Source organism: Echinops telfairi, unplaced genomic scaffold (genome assembly GCF_000313985.2).
Source record: "Echinops telfairi isolate 266 unplaced genomic scaffold, ASM31398v2 ScPeMD7_7473;HRSCAF=8511, whole genome shotgun sequence".
In the NCBI taxonomy this organism is placed as follows: Eukaryota; Metazoa; Chordata; class Mammalia; order Afrosoricida; family Tenrecidae; genus Echinops; species Echinops telfairi.
In genome coordinates, this window is record NW_022111377.1 from 13,771,081 (window position 1) to 13,792,447 (window position 21,367).

The 21,367-nt window shown below is 37.5% G+C and overlaps 2 protein-coding genes across 2 annotated transcripts in view; one reads left to right on the forward strand and one right to left on the reverse strand.

Annotated features, from left to right (window-relative positions):
* The window catches only part of MALRD1 (MAM and LDL receptor class A domain containing 1), an 819,322-nt gene that overhangs the window by 462,050 nt on the left and 335,905 nt on the right, over positions 1-21,367 (forward strand). The window lies entirely within an intron of this gene.
* Positions 8,021-20,931, reverse strand: LOC101652472 (transcriptional protein SWT1-like). The gene is given in 6 exon segments (XM_045285579.1): positions 8,021-8,532; positions 8,535-9,119; positions 9,122-9,997; positions 10,000-10,182; positions 10,185-10,632; positions 20,749-20,931. Coding segments are annotated over 6 exon segments (2,787 nt in total).

Genomic DNA, 21,367 nt, shown 5'->3' on the forward strand with positions numbered 1-21,367 from the left:
ATGATACGATTGTGCAAGGATTTTTTTCATTGCAAATACTTTTTCTTTTCAACAACATACTCTACAATCATCTACGCTGACACATGGAATATACAAGAATTAAATTGACTGCATTTGTGGGAATTGCTGATGGAGAAGCTCAATGTTACCTGCCAAAACAAGGTCAGGGGTTGACTGTGGAAGATGCAAGTTCAAGTTGAAAATGAAGAAAATTAAAACAAGTCCATAGGAGCTAGAATAAAATATTGAGTCTACCCAACCTGAATGTAGAGACTATTTCAAGAACAAAACAGCAGATAAATTGAGCGATAACATCAAAGGCATCATATGTGAAAAAGCACAAAGTCCCAAAACCCAGTTGCAGTGTCCACATGGATTAAGTGCCTGGGGACTCCCCTCTGGCCATCAGCCAAGGATGTGAATAGCCTTGATAACATGTAGCATGCATTGGAAACTGGTTTGTTACAGATGCAACTAGGGTCACATTTAGCATCCTATCATTTTATATTCTTATGGTTGATTTAAATCTGTTCTAATCGTGTCATTTTTAATGTTGTCTATTTTCTTTTTGATGAAGGTTTTTAATCTATTTTACTTTGTTATTCTCGTTAGTTTTTTTGTGCTGTTGTTTAATGTTTTTCTTTTCTGAAATGCAGGATGGGTAAATCTATAGAGTCAATAACTGGAATAATGGCCCCTTGGTGTGTGGCAGGGGAGATTTGGGGGGAATTACGAAGCTACCAATGAAGAGTACATGATTGAAGAATATGTTCTACAAACAGATTGTGGTCATGATTGTACAACTCTTTTTGATGTTATTGAGTATTGAAATGAATGATATGTGAATTACGTGCCAATTAAACTATTGGAAAAATGAAACAAACCAGCAGCTTTTGTATAAGCTTAGAAGGGAAGAGGAATCAGTTCAATGAGAATTAATTTATTTAATGCATACTTGTGGGGCATGGAACTAATACATTTCACTGAAGATAATTCAAAAATATTCCATGCAGTAGACCAGCATGGAATTGGTAGAAATTAAAGCAGGATTCAGAAGAGGATGTGGCATGAGGGGTAGCATTCACGACATCAGATTGATTTTGGCTGCAAGCAGAGATTACCAGGAAAATGTTTATTTGTGTTTATTGATTGTGCAGTTATTCCACTATGGGAATTATAACACTGAATAAAATTGAGAAGAATGGGAATTTCAGAACATGAGAAGGGAATGCTTTGTGGTTGGAAATCAACAATGATCTGTTGTAGCATTCAGTCTTTTCACCACACTTATTCAATCTGTGTGCTGAAGAAATGGGTCTATCTGAAGAATAATACAGCATCGCAGTTGGAGCAAGGCTCATGAGCAAGCTGTGAAATGCAGATGACAAGCCATGTCTGCAGAAAGCATGTAGGACTTGCAGCACTTGCTGACAAAATTAAAGTGTGTTCTTCAGGATGGATTGCAACTCAGTGCAAACAAAATAAAAGTCCTCAGAACTGTCCCACTACAGCATCCTGGTAACATAAACAGAGAAAAGATAGAAGTCGTCAAGCATTTCGTTTTATTTGGATCCACAATCCGTGCCCATAGAAGCAGCCTTTAAGCATTGGGCAGATCTGCTGCACAAGACTTCTTTAAAGTGTCAAAAAGCACGGACTGGACTTTGAGGACTAAGGCGCCCTGACCAAACCTTAGTAATGCCAGTCACCTCATATGCATATGAAAAGAGTACAAGGAGTCAGAGACTAATTGATGCACTTGACTCATAGTGTTGGTGATGCCTATTAAAAGTTCCGCGGCTGCCCATAGAACAAACATCTGTGGCTGAGGAAGTACAACCTGAACCTTTCTTACAAGTAAGGATGGCAAGACTTTGTATCCTGTACTTTGGGCATCCTCTCAGTATAGATCCATTCCTGGGAAAATACCCCATACTTGGTAGAGTGGAGGATCGTGGGAAGAGAGGAAGACCCTTGACAAGATGAAGTGACACAGTGGCTGCCGCAAGGACCTCCAACCTAGCACCTAGGCTGAGGATGGCAGAGGACTGGGTGGTATTTCAATCTTTTGTCAAGAGGGTTGCTAGGCTTCCCAGCTGATTTAGGGTGCCTATAAATAATACTTCTCAGTAGCTTTGCAATATGAGTGCTGTTAATAATATTCAGGGCTTTGAACTGTTCCTTCCAGATGCAATCATGACCAATAAAGTGAAGCTGGAACAAGATTTGAATCACCTGGGTGTACTGGAAAGATGACCCGAACTGTAGAAATTATAGGTTGATGGCCTGATAGAAATGTAGGGTCTCTCCTGAACACAAGGGCAGAATGCATGTCACGTTGTAACCAAATTTCTTAAATTCCAGAGCTGGAAACGATGGTGTCAACCTCCAAGACTATGATAAAATTCCAAGCTTTGTTGGTCTCCCCAGAACCTGCCATAATCCAGTTTCCCATATCAGGCTTCTAGAAGGGTTCACTGGGCCTCTTGGGAGTCTCCCAACCAAGGATTTGATTTATAATTTTTCCTATGATGGTTTTCGTTTCATTATACCCACATTTACATATTCATGTCCGGTCCAATTTTATAGTGTCATCTAATGGCCCTATCAGTTCCAACTGTTTAAAGCCCTAATCTCTATACCCTGATTGTTTTTTGAATAATGCCTTTCTTTTTTTAATCTTTTACCATACTATTTCATCTGAGAGAGACAATGAGCACATTTTTGTACTTAAAGGAAGCATGATAATAGTGTAATAATATCAATAATAATAATAATACCCCCTTTACTAGGCTTCCTCTATGCCTCTTTTGCCCACCCCCTGCTTTCTATTACTGTACGTTGATTTTAAGAGAGACTCTTGAGTCACTATTTCTTGCATTGCACTTTGAGATTTATACAGTCAGATTCTGTTATTTTCAAAAACATTTTAAACTTGACTGTTTCAAATAGCCTAAGGATATCAGAAGACTTGAATGATGAGCTAGAAACCCTTTCCTCCCCTCCGCTGGATTGCTGTCCTGATTGCCCACTCGTCATCCCTCCAGCCAGCGTGTCCTTCTCTTTCTCTTTAGACAACTTGCTTGCCAATTGTGTTTCTGATCACTGTGATGCACTCGTTCCCTCTGATTTTTGTTTCCTTTTTAATGCCGTACTTTTTTTTGGGTTGCTGTTTACTAATTTTTAGGGACACAGCTTCTGCCTCTTTCTATAATAATACACATGTGTTCAGTAATTAGAGTGCTCGTTAAATCATCCTTACTCTTTTCCCAAAAGATTGTTCTTCTGTCCAGAAAGCCTTCCCAGATGCAACAGAGGGGAAAAGAAATCACCTGTTAATCATAAAATCATAATTTTTAAACATTTTTGTCACAAACTTGATGAAAAACTATAGGATAAAATATTTTAAGAGATATATGATACGTGATTTTTGACTTAGGATTTGAAAGCTAATGTAAAGAGAGGCATAAATATACTGTCCAAGTTTGTTTGTTTGTTTTTAATTTGAGTAATCAGATTGAAAATTACCACTACCAGGGATGGAAAAGTCATGAAAAGGACAAACCTGGGTTTAGGTGAAATGAGGAGCTGATACCAAGGGCTCAAATAGAAAGCAAATATTTTGAGAATGATGATGGCGACAAATATACAAATGTGCTTGACACAATGGATGGATGGATGGATTGTGATAAGAGCTGTATGAGCAGCCCCCAATAAAATGATTTTTTAAAAAAAGAAAAGAGGAAGAATTAATGTCAGGTTGTGTTTTTAGGATTTTTATATGACATACAGCATGTTCCTTGGATTTTATAACTATAGCCAGACTGAAGTCAGGGTTGGAGACAAAAACGTAAGAGTTCCACTCATTTTGAAGTTGTAGCAAATTAAGAAAAAATTAATTGTCAGAATGAAAAGTATTTTAGAGTCAATTGCCATTAATGTGATTTTCAATCATATGTCACAGGAATAAGATTTTCAATGACTAATTTGAATAGAGAAATAGATTGTCAGGACTTTCACTAGAGGCTGTCTGGATGGGCTTGAATCTCTCACCATTCAGTCCGCAATCAAGCACATTTACTGCTTTTACCACCGTGAGGGTGGTGAGAGCTGTTAATACGCAATGGGGCAGTCAGCATTTCAGAAGTCATCCATTTCCCAAGAACTCTATAAGCTAGCAATTATCTGGTCAATGAAGTATTCATAAAATTTCTTGGAAATTTTGTAAATGGCAAAGCTTTCTACATAAGTAATATAAACAGAGTGTCTTGTATGCAGGGCCACTTTGAATGCAAATAAAGCATTGAGTTTACTTCAGGCTAAGCCCCTCGTGTCTTCAATTGATCTTAACTAGCCCTGAAGTTGTAATTGATTTACTTTTCAATGATCAGCTGCAAATCAATTGATTAGAACTTTCAACACTTTTCTCCCTGTAGGAACAATATTATAAATAATTTTTAATATTATAAATCATTTTAAATTTAAACAATATTATAAGTGATTTTTCCCACAAACTACTCTATAAAATAATAAACTATTTGAGGGTAAGTCAAAAATATTTTCCCAAAATCATAGAAACCTCATTCTTTTTTTTTAATGATCAAAATGTGAAGATGGTGTTTCTTGACATATCCTACATCTACGTCTAAGTACTCCTGAAGGGAGGGTTCTCTCTCAATCGCCCTTCCTGAGAGAATGTTAAAGCAGCACTTTGTGCACCCTAAGGACCCAAACCCGATTTCTTTACAGTGTGCTTTGAGATTTGGAAACAGAGAAATCTGAAGGGCAGTAATAGGATTGTAGCTCGGCTGTGGTAAGGTCGCCAATGAAATCAGCTCTTACCACCTCACAAGAATGAGAAACTTCCCTGGCCTTTTTCCACCCAGGACAGTTTTCAATTCCTGAAAATGTCGTCATAATAAGTAAGCCCCTGGGATCATTTTGGGTCTTTCTAGAAAATCGATCGTGATTTCCTCTTTAGGATCGCAATCAACAGCCTGCTCACCATCTGAGTGACCTCTTTGCACTGAATTTAATTGACCAAGAAGACTCCACTGGAAGTCACATTTTTACTGCTCTTTTTTTTTTTAAAGACACTGTAATGACACTGAGACAGTTACATTACTGAGAGAATTTCCCTGCAGTCATCAGTTGATTGTGAAGACATGTTTAGACATGTTATATATGGTATAATATTATTATTAATAATAATAATAATAATAATAATAAAAGACAACATCTGGAACTCGAGTACCAATATATGTTGACTCACCTTTGTAGTGAAACTCCACTTAAATTTGTTCTAATTATAATCATAGTGGCAAACATCCTTTTTTCCCTTTTAAATACCCAAACTATAATTAAGTACAAGGAGGAGGCAAAAATATTTTATAAATATAATCATTGTGAAATATGCTGAAATTTGTAGAACTGCAAAGGAGTATATAGGCAGCACAAATAGTTAAGTGATTGAACCCCCTCAAAAGGTTGGGGGTTCAAGCCCAGTCAGGGGTGTCTTTGAAGAATAGTGATCTACTTCTGAAAAATCAGCCATGGAAGCACAGCTCTATTCTGATACACAACATGTCACTTTATGTCAAAAATTTTTAAAAATTGTAAAATTTACTTTATTGAATGAAATAGATTTTCAAATTAACTTTACTTTAGCATATTAATAATTGATAAAAATTAATTTGGGGGCACATGATAAGGATGATAGAGACATATGGAGATTAAAGGCAATTTCTGCATTTTTAAAACCTTTTATCCTTTATGGTAACTTTCTGCTTATCTAATTTCGTAATTCTTCATTTCAGTTATCTTTGGTATCTTTAATTTCAGATAAACCACTGAGATTGGTATATCTAACACTAATGACTAGGTTAATTTTAGTCATTTATTTGGATTTACAATTGAAGGAAATGTTTTATTTGAAAGCAAAATAACTATTCTAAATCCAAGTCCTATCCCCCAATCTTTAGAGTTAAGTTATTTATTTTTCCTTTGGTGAATTTTCCCTGGCCGAGTGCCATCCGGTTGGTCCCGACTCATAGGGGCACAATGCACAACAAAATGAAATGCTGCCAGACCCTGTGCCGTCCTTACCTTGGCTCTTGTGTTTGAGCCCTGTGTTTGCCCACTGTTTCGATCCATGCTGAGGGTCTTCCTCCGCCTCTGTCCCTCTATTTTCTTTTAGTTTGCTATCATTTCCTTGCACATGTTCAAGTGGAAAATATCCTCTGACTCATGCCGTCTTCCTTATTTTATATACTGGCTTATTTAATTGCTTTACTGGGTTGCAGGCTGGAGTTTAATCCTTAACCAGGAGATATCAGAGTTTAGAGTCCCAAGACTTCACATTGATATTAAACACTCTTTTCATTGACAGGTATCTGTCTGTCCACCCCTGCAAAAACCCTGGCATTTTCAGTTTCCTTTTGAAATTCCTCTACCAGCGCTATAAACTAAAGCTCAGAACTCAGGAATCTAAGGGGTCATATGATCTTCTCTAAAGAATGATTCATGGATCCATATGAACTCTCCCAAAATAACATCATGCCCCTTCACAATCACAGAAGTAGGAGTGGAATGGCAAGAGGAACCTGGCTTCTGGGTCAAATATTATAGGCATGAAAGGGTGACTCTCCAAGTTTGATGAGTCAAGGGCTAAGCATAACGAATGAGAGAGAGAACTGCAGTACTGAGATGAGAATGAGAATTTTCTCCATAGTCACCCGTTGAGACTGCCACCAGCTAAAGAAATTATTACATCACATTCAAATATTGGATATTTTAATTTTGGAACAGATCATACCTTCAGATTAATATAAGACCTGTATTTATCTTTTAAACATATTGTGTTAATTTTAAATGAAAAATAGTTCTGTACAATGATTCCATGATATCAAAATTCCTTTTCTAGGTTATTATGAGGAAAAACATCAGTAATGTATAGATACAATCTTTCTAATTTTTTGGTTTATGTTTATTAAGATGTATAAATCATGTCTATACTTGCCTATAATCTCTCATTATATTATCCTATTTAAACATAATACATGTTAATCAATAAGGTCTACAGGTTGACTAGGCAGGGAGGTAGTTAGGGCTTTCAATACTCAAAACAGAACAAAACAAAAGGTGAGCCCACCGTCATCAAGTTGATTCTGAGCCACCCTACGAAGGGTTTCCCAGACTGGAAATCCTGATGGGAACAGATAGCCTCACAGTTCTCCCCCCGATTCTCTGGAGGGTTTGTACATACACACACATACATGTACACTTTTGACACAGAACTCAGAGCTCTACATAAACAAATAGCCCAAGACAGTACTCTCTAATTGCTATCGACTAGAGGTGGTACATTTTTCTTAAATAGAACAAAGATGTCAATGCCATACTGTTAATGGGGAGGGGGGAGGAAAACAAAGGCGATTTAAACGAAAGTGTTAGATTTACTGTTCTTTATATATGGAGAAGTAAATAGTATTTCTTTGGAGAAGAGCAATCATGTATTTGTTTTCGTGATCTCTTATTTGGGAGCTGTTTACTGTTTTCCACAACAAATTCAAAGAAGACAAGAATGAGTTTATGCTTAATCTCTGCCTGGTTGGTATTCAAGTAATGGCCATTAGTGAATAATGGTGTAAGTTACCAGCCTTTTAACATGGTGTCAACTAGTAAAGAAGCTTGCCTTTTTTTTTTTTTACTGAAAATAAGTTATTTATTACTTTTAAAAATATATATAAATGAACGGATGTTTACAAGAGAATGCCAACTTGGATTTAATCTAAATTGTTAACAAAAACATAATATACTAAACAACAGTTGGGTTTAATCTAATGTATTAACAAAACCATAATAAACGAATGGCTTCTACTATAACTCAGTAAGTCAATCAAGCACTTGGCTTTAATCAGGGGCAAACAGACATCAGTCACTACTGTCTAATACCACAAATACATGTGACTTCAAATTTTATAGGGAAAATTGACCTTGGGGTCTTAAACCCTATCTCCCATTAGAAATGCCCTGAATAATGACATCCCCAGAGAAAGGGAGGCTGCATGGTATATTCCAGCTGGACCAAGTGGCGGCATCGAAGGGTCAATTTTTCTTGATATTCATTCTGTGAAACACAGTCATAAAGTTCTTGGGCAGTAAATATGACACTTTGATTTAACTCATTCTTGATTAGAAAGTTATAGAGCATCTCAACATCTTGATGAGTACAGCTGGGGGCCAAGATCCTTTGAATTCCTTCGAGAATATCCTTCACAGCTGCCATTAACTTTTGAAGATATATAAATGCTTCTTCAAATGATGCTACGTTTGATGTAGTCAGAGCTGAATTAGAGCCCAATCTCTGAAAAACATCTGTGCTGTTCTGATATATTGTAATCCAAACATTCTCTAGGATAGACCAGATTTCTTGATTCCTGTTGGATTGGGGATGCTGAGAATCCGAGAAAAGTGTGGTTTCTGGATGACTAGATTTCATCGAAGTAACTGCCTGCTGCTGACTCAAGGCTTTGGCTTAAGTTTTGCCTTGACCTCTGCGATTGTTTGCAGCAGTTTGTCCACTTGAGCAAACGCTTGTGGAAGAATACCATCATAATTTGACCTTGTACTGAAAGCATGTAACAAAGCTTTGGAATCCTGAAGCAGGAATTTCACTGTTGCAAAATCCAGTGTACTATCAGCTTTACACAGATTTTCATATAGGCTCTCAATGACTAAAAGTCAGTTGTTTTCCATAATTAATACAAACACAGCTAACCAATGTTTTTTAAAACACTGAAATACATGTACTAAAGTCCGTGGTGGCTTCAAGTACAGCATCTCCATCCAGAGATTTCCAAAAACAATTTTCATTTCAGTTTCTAATATTGAAGATAAAGCCATTCCAAGAGCTTTTTCCAGCTCAGTTATGATGCTTCCAAGTACAACAGACAGTCCAGAACTTGTGGATTCCTCTTCAGAGCTCTTTTTCACGGATGTTGCTTTCAACTGCTGCTTAGAAATACAAGGCTGATGGCACCCATCTGTGACCATAAATAAGTTTAATAACTCTGAATTCAATTCTTCTTTACTGAGTGACTTCACACCACTTATAAGATCCTGTTTCTTAAATTTCTATCATCCGTACATAGAATAACTTGAGAACAAGGGAACAGTTCCTGGTATTGAAGACAGCATTTTAATACTCGATCATCATTATTCTCATCACTCAATCTATAAAACTTTTGAGATGCAAGTTGTATTGATTGACCCCATAGCTTTCTGTCTGGACTTTGGAGACTGTCCGTGATGAAATGAACTGCAGGGACAGCTTTATGCTGGGCATGGTTCAGCAGTTTCCCTGCTTTCATGCAATCCAGTGCTTGCACAACCACCCAGGGAATTATCAGCACCAATCTGTCAAAGCCTACTATTTCTGTTGTCTTCAACATCCTAACAAATTCGAGATGATCCATTAGCATATTTGTGTCAATAACAATGAGAAGACTTTTGTTTGAAGCAGTATTTTCAATGGAAGAATGTACACCGTCTTCTACCAAGTCAATTTCCGTGCTCATTAACTCTCCAGAGGGTGGAATCACAGGTAAATCCATACTTTTTCCCACACATGCAGCATGAAGCTCCTCTGCTACCTGCATCTCGTGATCTGTATCTTGAATACTTTCTGGAGAAGCTGAAGAACATGGTGCATCAAGCCTCTGGGGTAGATTTTCAGTAGATCTTTAATCATTAGTTTCCGGATGCTGATGATATTTTCCTTTCCAATCAGGAGAAGTCTTATCCATAGTATCTGCAAGTAAATCTTCAATTGTGTGCCTTGTCAAAGATGGTGAAACTTGGGACCTCTCTGGGTATTCTTCCTCCTGATTTGTCTTTGACTTGTCGGCAACTATACTGAGCATGTTGTCTTCTGCAAGTTTCCGAAGAGTAGCACGAGATTTTATTGGGATTTTGAAACTGTTCTTTCTTCTTCTTCCTCAAGTACTTTGTTGGAATTATAATCCTGAGAAAATTCTTTTTTCTTGCATTTCTCCAAGACACAGCTTTCTGAACTTTCTCTAAATTTACTGCATCCTTCTTTCTTGAGTTCTTGGCTAAGTAAAGTAGTCTTTTTTTTTTTTTTTTTTTAACTTATCTGACTTTTGACTATAGGTGTCACAGTTTTACAATCTTAGGACTACCAAGGTTTTTAAGCTCAGGCTTATCCTGAACATTTGTAAACTTAGTGTCCTTAAGTTTAAAATGTATGCATTTACTTATATTTACTCTAGTTCCATTTGAAGCAAGGCTTCGTGAAGTAATCTGATTATCATTGGAGCATGATGTTTCTTGGAGCTGAACAGGTCCTTGAGATAAACTGGTTCTTGATCTCTTTCTTAAAATATCAGATATTACATTGAATCTTTTGAGTTCTTGTCTTCTTTGTGTATAACAATAGTGAATACCTGTTTGATCCGGTTTCAGTTTTCTCTTCTCAGAAGAAACTGATCTTATAGAGGAAGTCGAACTAGCAGAACCTGAAGTGTTTTCCTCTTTCTTATCTTCTTTATCAACATTGGGTGATGACGTGGTGCCTTTTCTCTGAGACTTCTCTTTTTCCCCCACAAGATTCTTTGTGGAACATTTTTAAAGCTTAACAGCATAGCCCGCAGTCGCAACTCGAAGCTTGCCTTTTTTAAAAGCCCTGTTGTTTAGTTACCATTTCCTAGTGGTGCAAAAGGATAACACGCTCAAAAGCTAGCCAAAGGTTTGGAGAATTGAGTCCACCTGGAAATGCCTTGGGGGAAAATTCTATGACCTACTCCAAAATCTCAGCTACAAACGTCCTGTGGACCCCAGTTCTACTCTGACTCAGAGGGGTGCTATGGATACGAATTGAGTGAATGGCACCTGGCTTTGATTCGTGCCTCTTTGAGTCTTTCCTGCCCTCTGCCCTCCATGCTGAATAGTCATATTGAAAAATGCGACCATGAATTTTGCTTCAGAAATTAGCAAGGGTGGAGAGATCGATAGAGTGCGGAGGATGGAGAGACATCGTGAGAGGCTTATGGCAAATGGATGCATTGAGAGTACTTGCTGATGGAAATGCAAACGTTGGAAATAATGCAGAAGGAGCAGTCGTTGGAAAATACAGACGTGGTGATAGAAAGGAAGCTGGAGATCGCATGATAAAATTTTTCAAAACCAACGACTTATTCATAGCAAATATCTTTTTTTTCAACAATCCAAAATTTGGACTTTCCCAGAGGAATACACAGAAATCAAAGTGACTACATCCGTGGAAGACGTGATGGAGAAGCTCAATCTCAGCAGCTAAACCCAGTCCAGGGGCAGGCTGTGGCTAAGACCCTCAATTGCTCATAGTAAGTTCAGGATAGAACTGAAGAAAATTAAAACAAGCCCTCAGGAGCCAAAATACAACCTTGAGTCTATCTCACCTGAATGTCAAGAACATCTCAAGAACAGATTGGTTAGCTTAAACACTAATAACGGAGACCTGCTGAGCTCTGGGAGGACATCAAGGTCATCATTGGTGAAGAAAGGAAGAGATCACTAACAAGACACAGGAAAAAAGAAAAGATCAGATGAAACGCTGAAACTTACTATTAATTGTAGCATAGCTAAAACAAATGGAAGAAAGAATGAAGTCAAGGAGCTGACTAGACCATTTCAACAGGTAGCTCCAGAAGACCAGGACAATTATAAGGAACTGCGCAAGGACCCAGAATTAGAAAAATCAACGTGAAGAACCAACCGAAGAAGTAAAGAAAGAATTGATACTCACCGATCTAAATAATGAATGACAGTTAACTCACAATTCACTTGGGCTGATGGTGATGCAAGTGTGACGTTCTTGGCTATTATCCAAGAGGTGGGTGGTTTGAAGCCACCAGCTGCTGTGTGGGACAAAGACGTGGCAATCTGCTTCCACATCGATGACAGGCTTGACACTCCTTTGGGTACTTGGTGTTAGTCTGGGTACTTTAGAGAAACAAATCCATAGAAACTCAGGTATAAGAGAGAGTTTTATATAAACGTTAAGTGCACATAAAGAAAACATCCCAACCCAGTGCTGCCCAAGCCCACAAGTCCAACATTAACCCATATGTCCAACACCAATCCGCAGTGTTCTCCTCCATCCCACAGAACACACACTATGATGCCGACTGCAGGAGGAAAGCTGAGTTAGTGAGTGTGTAAGCATCTCAGTGTTGGCAGGAGTCTCCACGTGGCTGTTCCAGCACCCAAGGCTGCATTGGGGTAGGTCCATGCGGCTTCTCCTTGGGGATGTCTTGTAGGAAATGAGCCTTGCCAGCTGAAGCAGGGACTTGGCTAAGGCAGCTGCACCCTGATCCAACTATCACAAAGCAAGAGACTCGAGAACTAGAAAGGTGAGGCTCACCGAGTCATTTATCTCTCTGCCCTTCAATGAACCCCACATGTGTGTATCGGCCAAGATGGCACAATAAACTAACTCAGGGCGCTCCACTCTGTCCAAGGTAGTTGGAAGTTGGAAATGAGGGATGGCATCGTGTTCAGATTTGATTTGGATATTTTGGAACAGAGCAAGTAGTCTTCAAATGGGCCCTTTTAGTTCTTGGTTATAGGCCTTAGTGAGGGAAGCATGAGACATTATGAATACTCTATATGGATTATAGCATTGTAAATTACTGTCTCTAGATAATCATTGAGCTCTAGAGAATGTTTAAAAGTTGTTTTCGTGCTGAAAAGTATGAGAAAGACAACACATTTTATTATTGAAAGTTTGACCAGAGGTAGCAGTGATTAATTGCTACTGCAATTCTCATGTCCTCTCTAGTCCAACCAAGCTAATGTGGTTAAAAGGTCTCTTGTTTTTCCACTAACAGAATGTTGACTTGCCAGTAGTTCATAACTCTTACTCCTCTAATGCAGTGAGACATTTATTTTCTTCTTTTCCGTGTTCCTTTCTTAAAGCACAGAAGGGATTTAAGCCCTCAAATTGTAAGACATATTGAGAGCTTGGCTTTAGAGACCAAAGATGAAAGCAGCCAAAGTCAGTGAGATTGTGCAAAAGAAGACCTGGAAGGAACGTGTGGCTGGATCTGTCTGTAGCAAACGGACTTTGATGGTGCAATACAAACTAATCAAAGCCCAACAAAGATCACAGAATGGTTTCAGTCACAAACAAAGTCCTTGGGAGGACTGATAATGATGCTTGTTCTGAAAAATCAGTATATCTTCCAGGAAGAAATGGTGAAGAAGGAAAACCCATTTATTTCACTTTTAGAGAAGCCTCACTGATTCTATCAGCTCTATTGCACAAATATAGTTGTTTGTTTTTTATCCCCCTAACCTCATGTTGACCCAAATAATATTTTATAAAATTGATACTGAACCTCAGAGAGGGAATGGAATATGACTGTCTTTATGATCTCATAATCAATAAAATATGTTCATGCAAGTACATAGCAATTTGTGTGTGAAAAATGGATTTCAAACAATAAGATAAAGATATTTGCAAAATAAATATCTTATAGATGGCAAATGTGTCATATAAAGGAAGTATACATAGTAACATACATTAAACCAAGATGAGCTAGTGATAAAAGTTCTGAGATAGGTTTTTAATCTGCAAGAGAGATTTTAAGGATAGTATATATAATGACTCTCCTGAGAGACCTTCAGGGGGAAATTGTGGTTCTATTTCTTCTTAGGATAAATAAAATTTGTATAGAAAGCTCTGTGTCCCTGGCATTGTAGAATGGGGGTGATTTTCCCCTTGTTCTCACAGACACCCCTCCTCAGCAATGTCAGGGCATGAGCAATGAAGGCAGAGTTTGAATAAAAGCAACATACTTATAGACCTTTAGAAGAAAAAAACCCAAAATGGAACATCTCGCAGCATGCTTACTTATCATTAGTTGTCCTTAAGAAGGAATTTCCAAATAAGTTTTAACTAAAATTTATTTATGCCATATTGTTAAGTTTTTATCAATTTTATTGATTGTTAAAATATGGAAGAATGCAATTGTGAACTGGCTGGACTTGGGGAAGGTAATGTTAAATAGTGTGAGATTTCTTTTCAGAGTGATGAATAAAACACATTAATCGAAAAAACATTGAACTAAAAAGAAACAAAAACTTTGACTTGAGCATTGTAAATGGATCAGTTGAATAGTATGTGAATTCTATCTCAATAAAGCTATCACACACTCATATGTGTGCATATATATGTTTATAATGTCTATACACACACACTCATGTGTGTGCATAGTGAGAGAGTGCACACACAAAAATTTTTTTACTTTTCTGTTGTTTGCAGCATCTTTTGACTTACGAGTTTGTCCATGAGTGATAGCTATGACTGACATCGAGGTTAGAGTACTAAATGTCATCTCAGTTTTGCGACCCTATTTTTCTCTTAACCCAGTTTTATCACTTACATTCATACTGTCTTACTATACTTTCCTCACTCTTAATCCTTGTTGGAACAAGGATGTGAATAGATAAGTGAAATAATTGTTTTTTTCTATAGGGTCACTCTAAGTTGAAATCAACTTGACCGTAATGGGATTTTACATAGTATTCTTGTCCCTAATCAACTTCTTACCATTTATTGATGGGTAATTAATCCACCTTTCGTGATCTTTTGCTTCTCAGAGCTATTCCTAAGGGAATATACACAGCTCTTTTATGATATTAAAACTTAATGAGCGTGGCTCTCAAATTTTATATACATAATAAATTAAAAGGCTAAACAAAATCTAACTTTCATTTTTAGTTCTGAGCCTGGTGTTTCAGCAGTTAAAATGTCTAGATAATATATTGTAGAGTGAGTGTTGTTATTGCCTTTTTAAAGAGAAATATTGCATCCGGTATGGTGGTAACTTTAATCATATCATGCCTTTGGCCTTTTGTTGCAGTAACTCTTCAATCCCGGATTGAAACAGAGTCTGTTTCCTTATAAAATACATGGATAATTGGTATTTTTAGACTCTGGTGGTGGCATAGGCAGAAGATTCAGAGAAATCTGGGTTGGTGTTAGCATTACAGCCATATCGTGTCATTAAGAGGGACTGTTAATTTGAGAAGGCTATCATGCTTGGTAGAGGGTGAGTGACAAAGAGAAAGACCCTCAATAGATGGATTGACACAGTAGCTGCAATAATGGGCTCAAACATAGTGGCATTTTTGAGGATGGTGCGGGACAGGGTAGAATTTCCTTCTGTTGTACATACAATAAAAGCAACAATGTAACAACCTAATAAAATAACTTCCATTATTGTGTTAACATTATTATAATTTAGACCTGAATCGTGCACAAATGAAAGCAAGAAACGGTTCCCTCCCTTTATTATGTCCTGATCTTCCTCTCTAGAGATTAGGTTCTTGTCCTGGGTTTCTAGGATTGAGAAGTGAGCCTTGGAATTTGCCCCCATGGAATTCATCCTAATAAGATACCTATGTGTGTAACCCACAGTTGATGCACATATTCAGACAGAGCGATCATAGAATGATTTATAGAAATTTTCTAAAGTACAAGCATCTGGAGCTGAACACGTGTTTGGTGCTGCGTGCTATAGAGCTGATTCGGGCTCATAGTGACCGTCTCCATGCACGTTAAGTTTCCAGGGTTGTAAGTCTTTATGGATGCAAACTGCCACAGGCTTTTCCCATGGCGTTAAACCACCAACCCCAGGTTAGCAACTGAGTGTTTAACCACTAGACCACCCGGACCTCTTGGAGCTGGAACATATTTGGCCTTTCTTCCTCACTTGACCAGCTAGGACCACCAACCATTTTTCTGGGTCAATGACCCCACCTTGTGGACAGAATAAAGAACAGGTTGACCCAAATCACTTTCTCCTATGTTTCCTCTGGGCGTGGGAAGACTTGAGAGATGAGAGGCATAGGTGCTTGGATGATGAGAGAGAGGGTGATTGCTGAAAGTTTTCCTTGTCTTTCACTGCTCCTAGATTCATACTACACATTCTTTACGTTTCTCAATACTTCTTTAGAAAGCACCTCTTTTTGGTTTACTTGACTTCCTTTTTATCATTCTCTTCACGTTCCCAACCAGCCTACTGTGTTAGAAAAGATATTGTTACCTGAAATTTCCCCAATTCTGAATGATTTTGCCCTGAAATTCTAACCTCTGTCATTTTATATCTCAAATTGCTAAACATCTCAAATTCTTCTTATTCTCATAGTGTATCTTTTAATGTTTGCTGGCTGTCAATCAATAGATGATATATCGACAGTCATATATTTCTAAAATGTCTAAAGTTCTGAAGTAGGCATTCAACCATGAAGGCTTAAAATAAGAAATTGTGAATAAATATGTTCATTATCTCCATTTTACATCTGAGGAAAATACAGCTAAAAATAACTTTTCCATTACACCCACCTATTAAAGGGTATCACTGAGGTTTAAATAGAGGTAAAAGTTTCTAGAGCCTGTTCTCCCAATTGTTAAGCAGATATTATTATTGTTATTATTATTATTATTATTATTATTATTTCTGTGAATGCTATCACCCCCAATTTTCCCAGTTGTAACCTGGATAGTTGCCCTCCATCATTTCAACAATCTTCATCTGATTTCCCATCCATGCTTTGGGGCTGCTAAGAAAACCACATTCTTATGTTGTTCTGTCTCCTTATAAATTATGATAGTCACTGAAATCTTCAATGTAGCCCGTCATTAGTCTGCTTCTTTCAAGAGAAGGCCTTCTCCTGTGCTCCTCAGGGTTTACTTCCAAACACCAATTCTCAGTGGTTTACCATTGGCTATAAGGTGGACTCTTAAATCCTGAGTGTGGAATTAGATACGCTTTATTTTGTGTGGTGGGCCTTGGTCTATATGTCTAGTCTTGACACTTCAAAGTTGAAAATATTGAATTTCATCAGACTATTCTTATAGTATTCAAATCCTTTCAGGACACAGTGTTTTGGATTGCATGTGTGTTCTGTATGCTGGGAAGGAGATCAATGACTTTATCCATTTGGTGATATACCGTTCAGTTTCCAAAGCCAAATTGACTTGCTATGGCCTTTATTAAACCCCATCATCCACACAGGCCCTTCATTGCACCGCTACCCCATCAAAATAGCATCCCCTTCTTTGAAACATGAGGAGAGATTCTCACTCTTAAGTAAAATAATTGTATGGTGCTTGAGCTCCTATTTGTGAGTCCTTTAAATACTAAATCCCTTAATTTAAAGACTATAGAATTTATATAAAATGTAATATAATAATATATAATTAATCTATACACTTTAAATACTACATTGTTCACCTGGACACTCATCTCCACTAAAGACATATAAAATGCATCCGTTATTAATTGAGTTGAATTAAAATACACACTTCACATTAACATACCCAAGCATGTTTCAGTCTTTGTCCCTACTTGCGTTAGGGGAGATCCAGGCATATTGAGGAATTAAATGTACCTCCTTGGAGTTCATGTAAACCGAGTTTACTCTTATTTTCTGCATTATAGAATTTGTCAACACCTGGAAGGGTGTCTGATTTAGACAAGATGCTCACTGAATGGATTAAGTAAATGAAAGGATTACATTTATTTTATCATGTTAAAGTTCTAATTTTTTTAATCGTTTTATTGGGGCTCATACAACTCTTATCACAATCCACACATACATCAATTGTGTAAAGTTCTAATTTTTAAATAAATAGGTCAGTGTTTACCTTGCTTAATTCCAGTCATTTTTGAATTGAGAGTTAGACTTACATCAATTAGCATTGGTTTAATTTTTCTATTATTACTGTGTCTTTACATCCTCCTGTCATTTCTTTTGGTTTGTAATAACCCTTTTTTTTTGCTATCAATTTTCAGTTTCACTCACATATTCTAACAGTGAAATTTTGAGTATTCTTATTTGAATTTTTAAAGGAAATACAAAAATGTATCTTTAGGCATATAAAGTGATTTACTCATGCAGATACCTCCAGAATGGGGGTATATTATATATGTAAACATTATATATAAATATTATGTGCTTTTCCAAGCTAGTAATGCTTTTGTACATTGTATTTGTCTGTACTCTAAGATAATATTTATTCAAGAGGACTGCCTATCAAGAAGTTCCCTCTTAATATTCAGTGAACCCTCGCCACTTCGCGCTTCGACTTCCGCGGCTTCACTCTATTGCGGTTTTTGCGTAACAGCGCATGCTCTGTCATTACTGCCACTGATTGGCTCATACTGTCCACACTTCTGTCTGCATCGATGGGGCAATGGAACCCTCCAAAAACCTTTTCACTGAAATGAAGAGACAACGTCGGCAACTGCCAATCACAATGTTTCTTAAACATGTACCCAGAAACCCACTGCCTACACCCGCTCCTTCAGAGGAAAAAGACGGCGACCCACCTGTAGAGTACATCCCTTAAGTCATTTCATAGACTATTGATGACAGTATTTGTAAGAACTATGTATAATAATACTGTATGTGAAATATGTAATACTGTAAACTAGATGCCATAAATAATATAATAAATAATAAATGATAATTGTAACGTCCAAAATGTTTTACTGTATTTTCCCTTTTTCATTTAATAAATTGGGTAATACGAGTGTAATGGTGACTAAAGGGTGTTTTTTCATGTCCTCTATGCTCTAACTATGAAAATATTTGATTTACAAATAAGGAATCCTACTTCGCGGAATTTCATTTATCACGGTAGGGTCTAGAACCATTAACCGCGATAAACGAGGGTTCACTGTTCTATGGAAATGTTTCTGTTTGCACTCTGTACACAATGTGCACAGTGATCCTTGGCAGAGAAAAGTATGTGCAAGAATCTTAGCTTCGAATTTGCTCTTCATTTGTTTCCATTTGCTGTTTCACAAACCTACATGTGTTTCATTTTTATCTCTAATTTTCCCCACTCTGCAAGGAATAAAAGTGAGCTAAGTTGTGCCCAGCAATTTTGTAATAAGCTGCTGCTCTCCATGTGCATGCAATGGCCACCCGCCCCCAGGAGCAGACAGTGTACGAAGGGACAGATGCAATCCTTCTTAACTGACATCTCGCTCCCGACCTTGCTGCCTGCTCTGATTATTCTTTCTGTCAGTTACTTCCTGAGATTCTTCATTTTTATGTTTTCCCCATTGCTCTGTGTTCAACCCTATGGTTTTTCTTTCTCCTTCAGGAACCAAATGTTGTGTGAAAGACAGTGGAAATTGACCATCAGCCACTTAATAGGAAATCACCTTGACTATCATAGATTGGGGTTTTAATTGGGTTAGTGAGCCTTTTCTCCACAGCGAGTAAAGACCTTACAAAACTCATTCTGACTCTAACTTAGTCAGAATAATCATCTTCTTGACTGACTCTATTATAGATTATCCTTACTCCTCTTGTGTCTCCCAAAGTTCAGAGCAAATGCATTATGCCTTGTATGTATTAAAATTTTTTCAACACTGCCAGTTCAAATGTGTTTTCCAAAGTTATTTTTTAATTTATGAAATGTGAAAAAAATTCTATCAGTAAAGAGAAACCACTCACATTTAGACATAGAAAAGGTTTTATTAGAATATTTGAAAGCTACCCTCTTCCTATCAGATTAAAAGTGAGTAACCTAAAAAAAACATTCTTATAGTTACGTTGTATGGGATTTTCAGCTATATGTAATAAATTCTAATGACTCAGAGTGGTTATATTTTTAAAAACTATATAGGGTGTTTTATGTAGGCGTAGATTTGTGTGTATGGCTGTATGTGTAAAGTCAAGTGGATTCAAAGTAACCCCATATAGGATTCTGATACTATAAGTTTTATAGGAGTAGATGGTCTTAACTTTCTCCCTTGAAGCAGCTGGTTTGAACTACCACCCTTGAAGCAGTCCAACACCAACCTTACAGTGCCGACAAAGATTCAGAATTTTTGCAGATAATGAGAAAGCTTCTGAAGATAGTGCAGGTAGTTCCCATCTAACCCACACCCAGTTTCCTCGTCGCTACAGGTGTATCCGTACTGTAATTATAGTGGACTACTAGCCACAAGGTCAATGATCTGAGTCCACCCACCTGCTCCACCACTTGCTCCGAGGGAGAAAAGACAACATTTTCTGCTCTTGCAAAGATTCGCAGCCTTGACAATCCAAAGGGGCAATTTTATTAAGTTCTGTAGCATCCCTCCAAGTTGGACTTGTTTAGATGGCAGTAAGTTCATCTTGGGCATTAGTATTGTACATTTGTAACAATTAAAGTGCTAATATGTATAGATAACAATGTCCAGATACATTATATAATATGTATACATTATGTGTCTGGGCAGTAATGGATGGATACATATTGAATAGTGCATACTTAAGATGTCTTCATTTTTTCCTGATAACTATTTTTCTACTCCAAGCCTCTGCGTAGAGCTGCCCTTTCTCAGAGGTAAAGTTTTACCGGAGTAGAAAGTCTGGTCTTTCTCCCGTGTAGCAAGCGAGCGGCAGGTGTGTTTTCATTCCTGACATGGGGTTAGCAGCTCCAGAAACCCTCTTTAAATAACAAACATACAAATGGATCACTTTATTAATTTCAGATTGGTTGGATTTCCTTCATTTAGGTTTCCCAAACTCATTTTTCTTCCTTCCCACAGGCCACCTTTCTTAGATAGACCATTAATTGTACGCATTTCACAGTACGTTCACATGTGTTTTGAGTGTATTGTTAATTTCTTAAAACGCCAGTGAGTCCCAGCTTTTCCTCTGAGTGTGGTTCTTTACCTTCCTGCTTAAAGAGCCATTTCGCCCACTGGCTCTTGCTGCGCAGGACCATCGCTGACGGCTCTCATCGTATTTTCCAAGTGCCCTTGATCGCCTCACTGTCAAGGGTTTCGGCATATTTTTATTCGCTCGTTGATGTGTTTTGGTTTCTTCGATAAATTGTCTGTAAATACTTTCACACATTCTTGCTTTCTAAAATTTTCCAATGGATTTTCAGGATGTTTTATATTCCAGGTAAGACGGTGTGGGTTGGGGACTGGGCTGACCGTTCATGCTCATCAGAAAGATGAGACTGTCAGTCCCATTACGATTTCGTCTCAGAAACCCTGTGTGGGGTTTTTATGAGTAGGACTGATTCTATGGCAAGCGGTTTCGTTGGGGTTTTTTTTGGTTTTATAGTTCTATTATTTTGCTGGTAAAGCCTATTATTTTTATCCTATTTCATATGTTTGTTTATTAATTTTATGTTTTATTGTTCTTATGGTGATTTTTACCTGTAGCATAAAACTCATAGTTAGCTTGATTTTCCTGTAATACATGTTTTTTTTAAATCAGTGTCTTTCCTTTGACTACTCACGTGGTAATACATCCCCGTGCCTTGTCTACCCTCCCTTCCTGT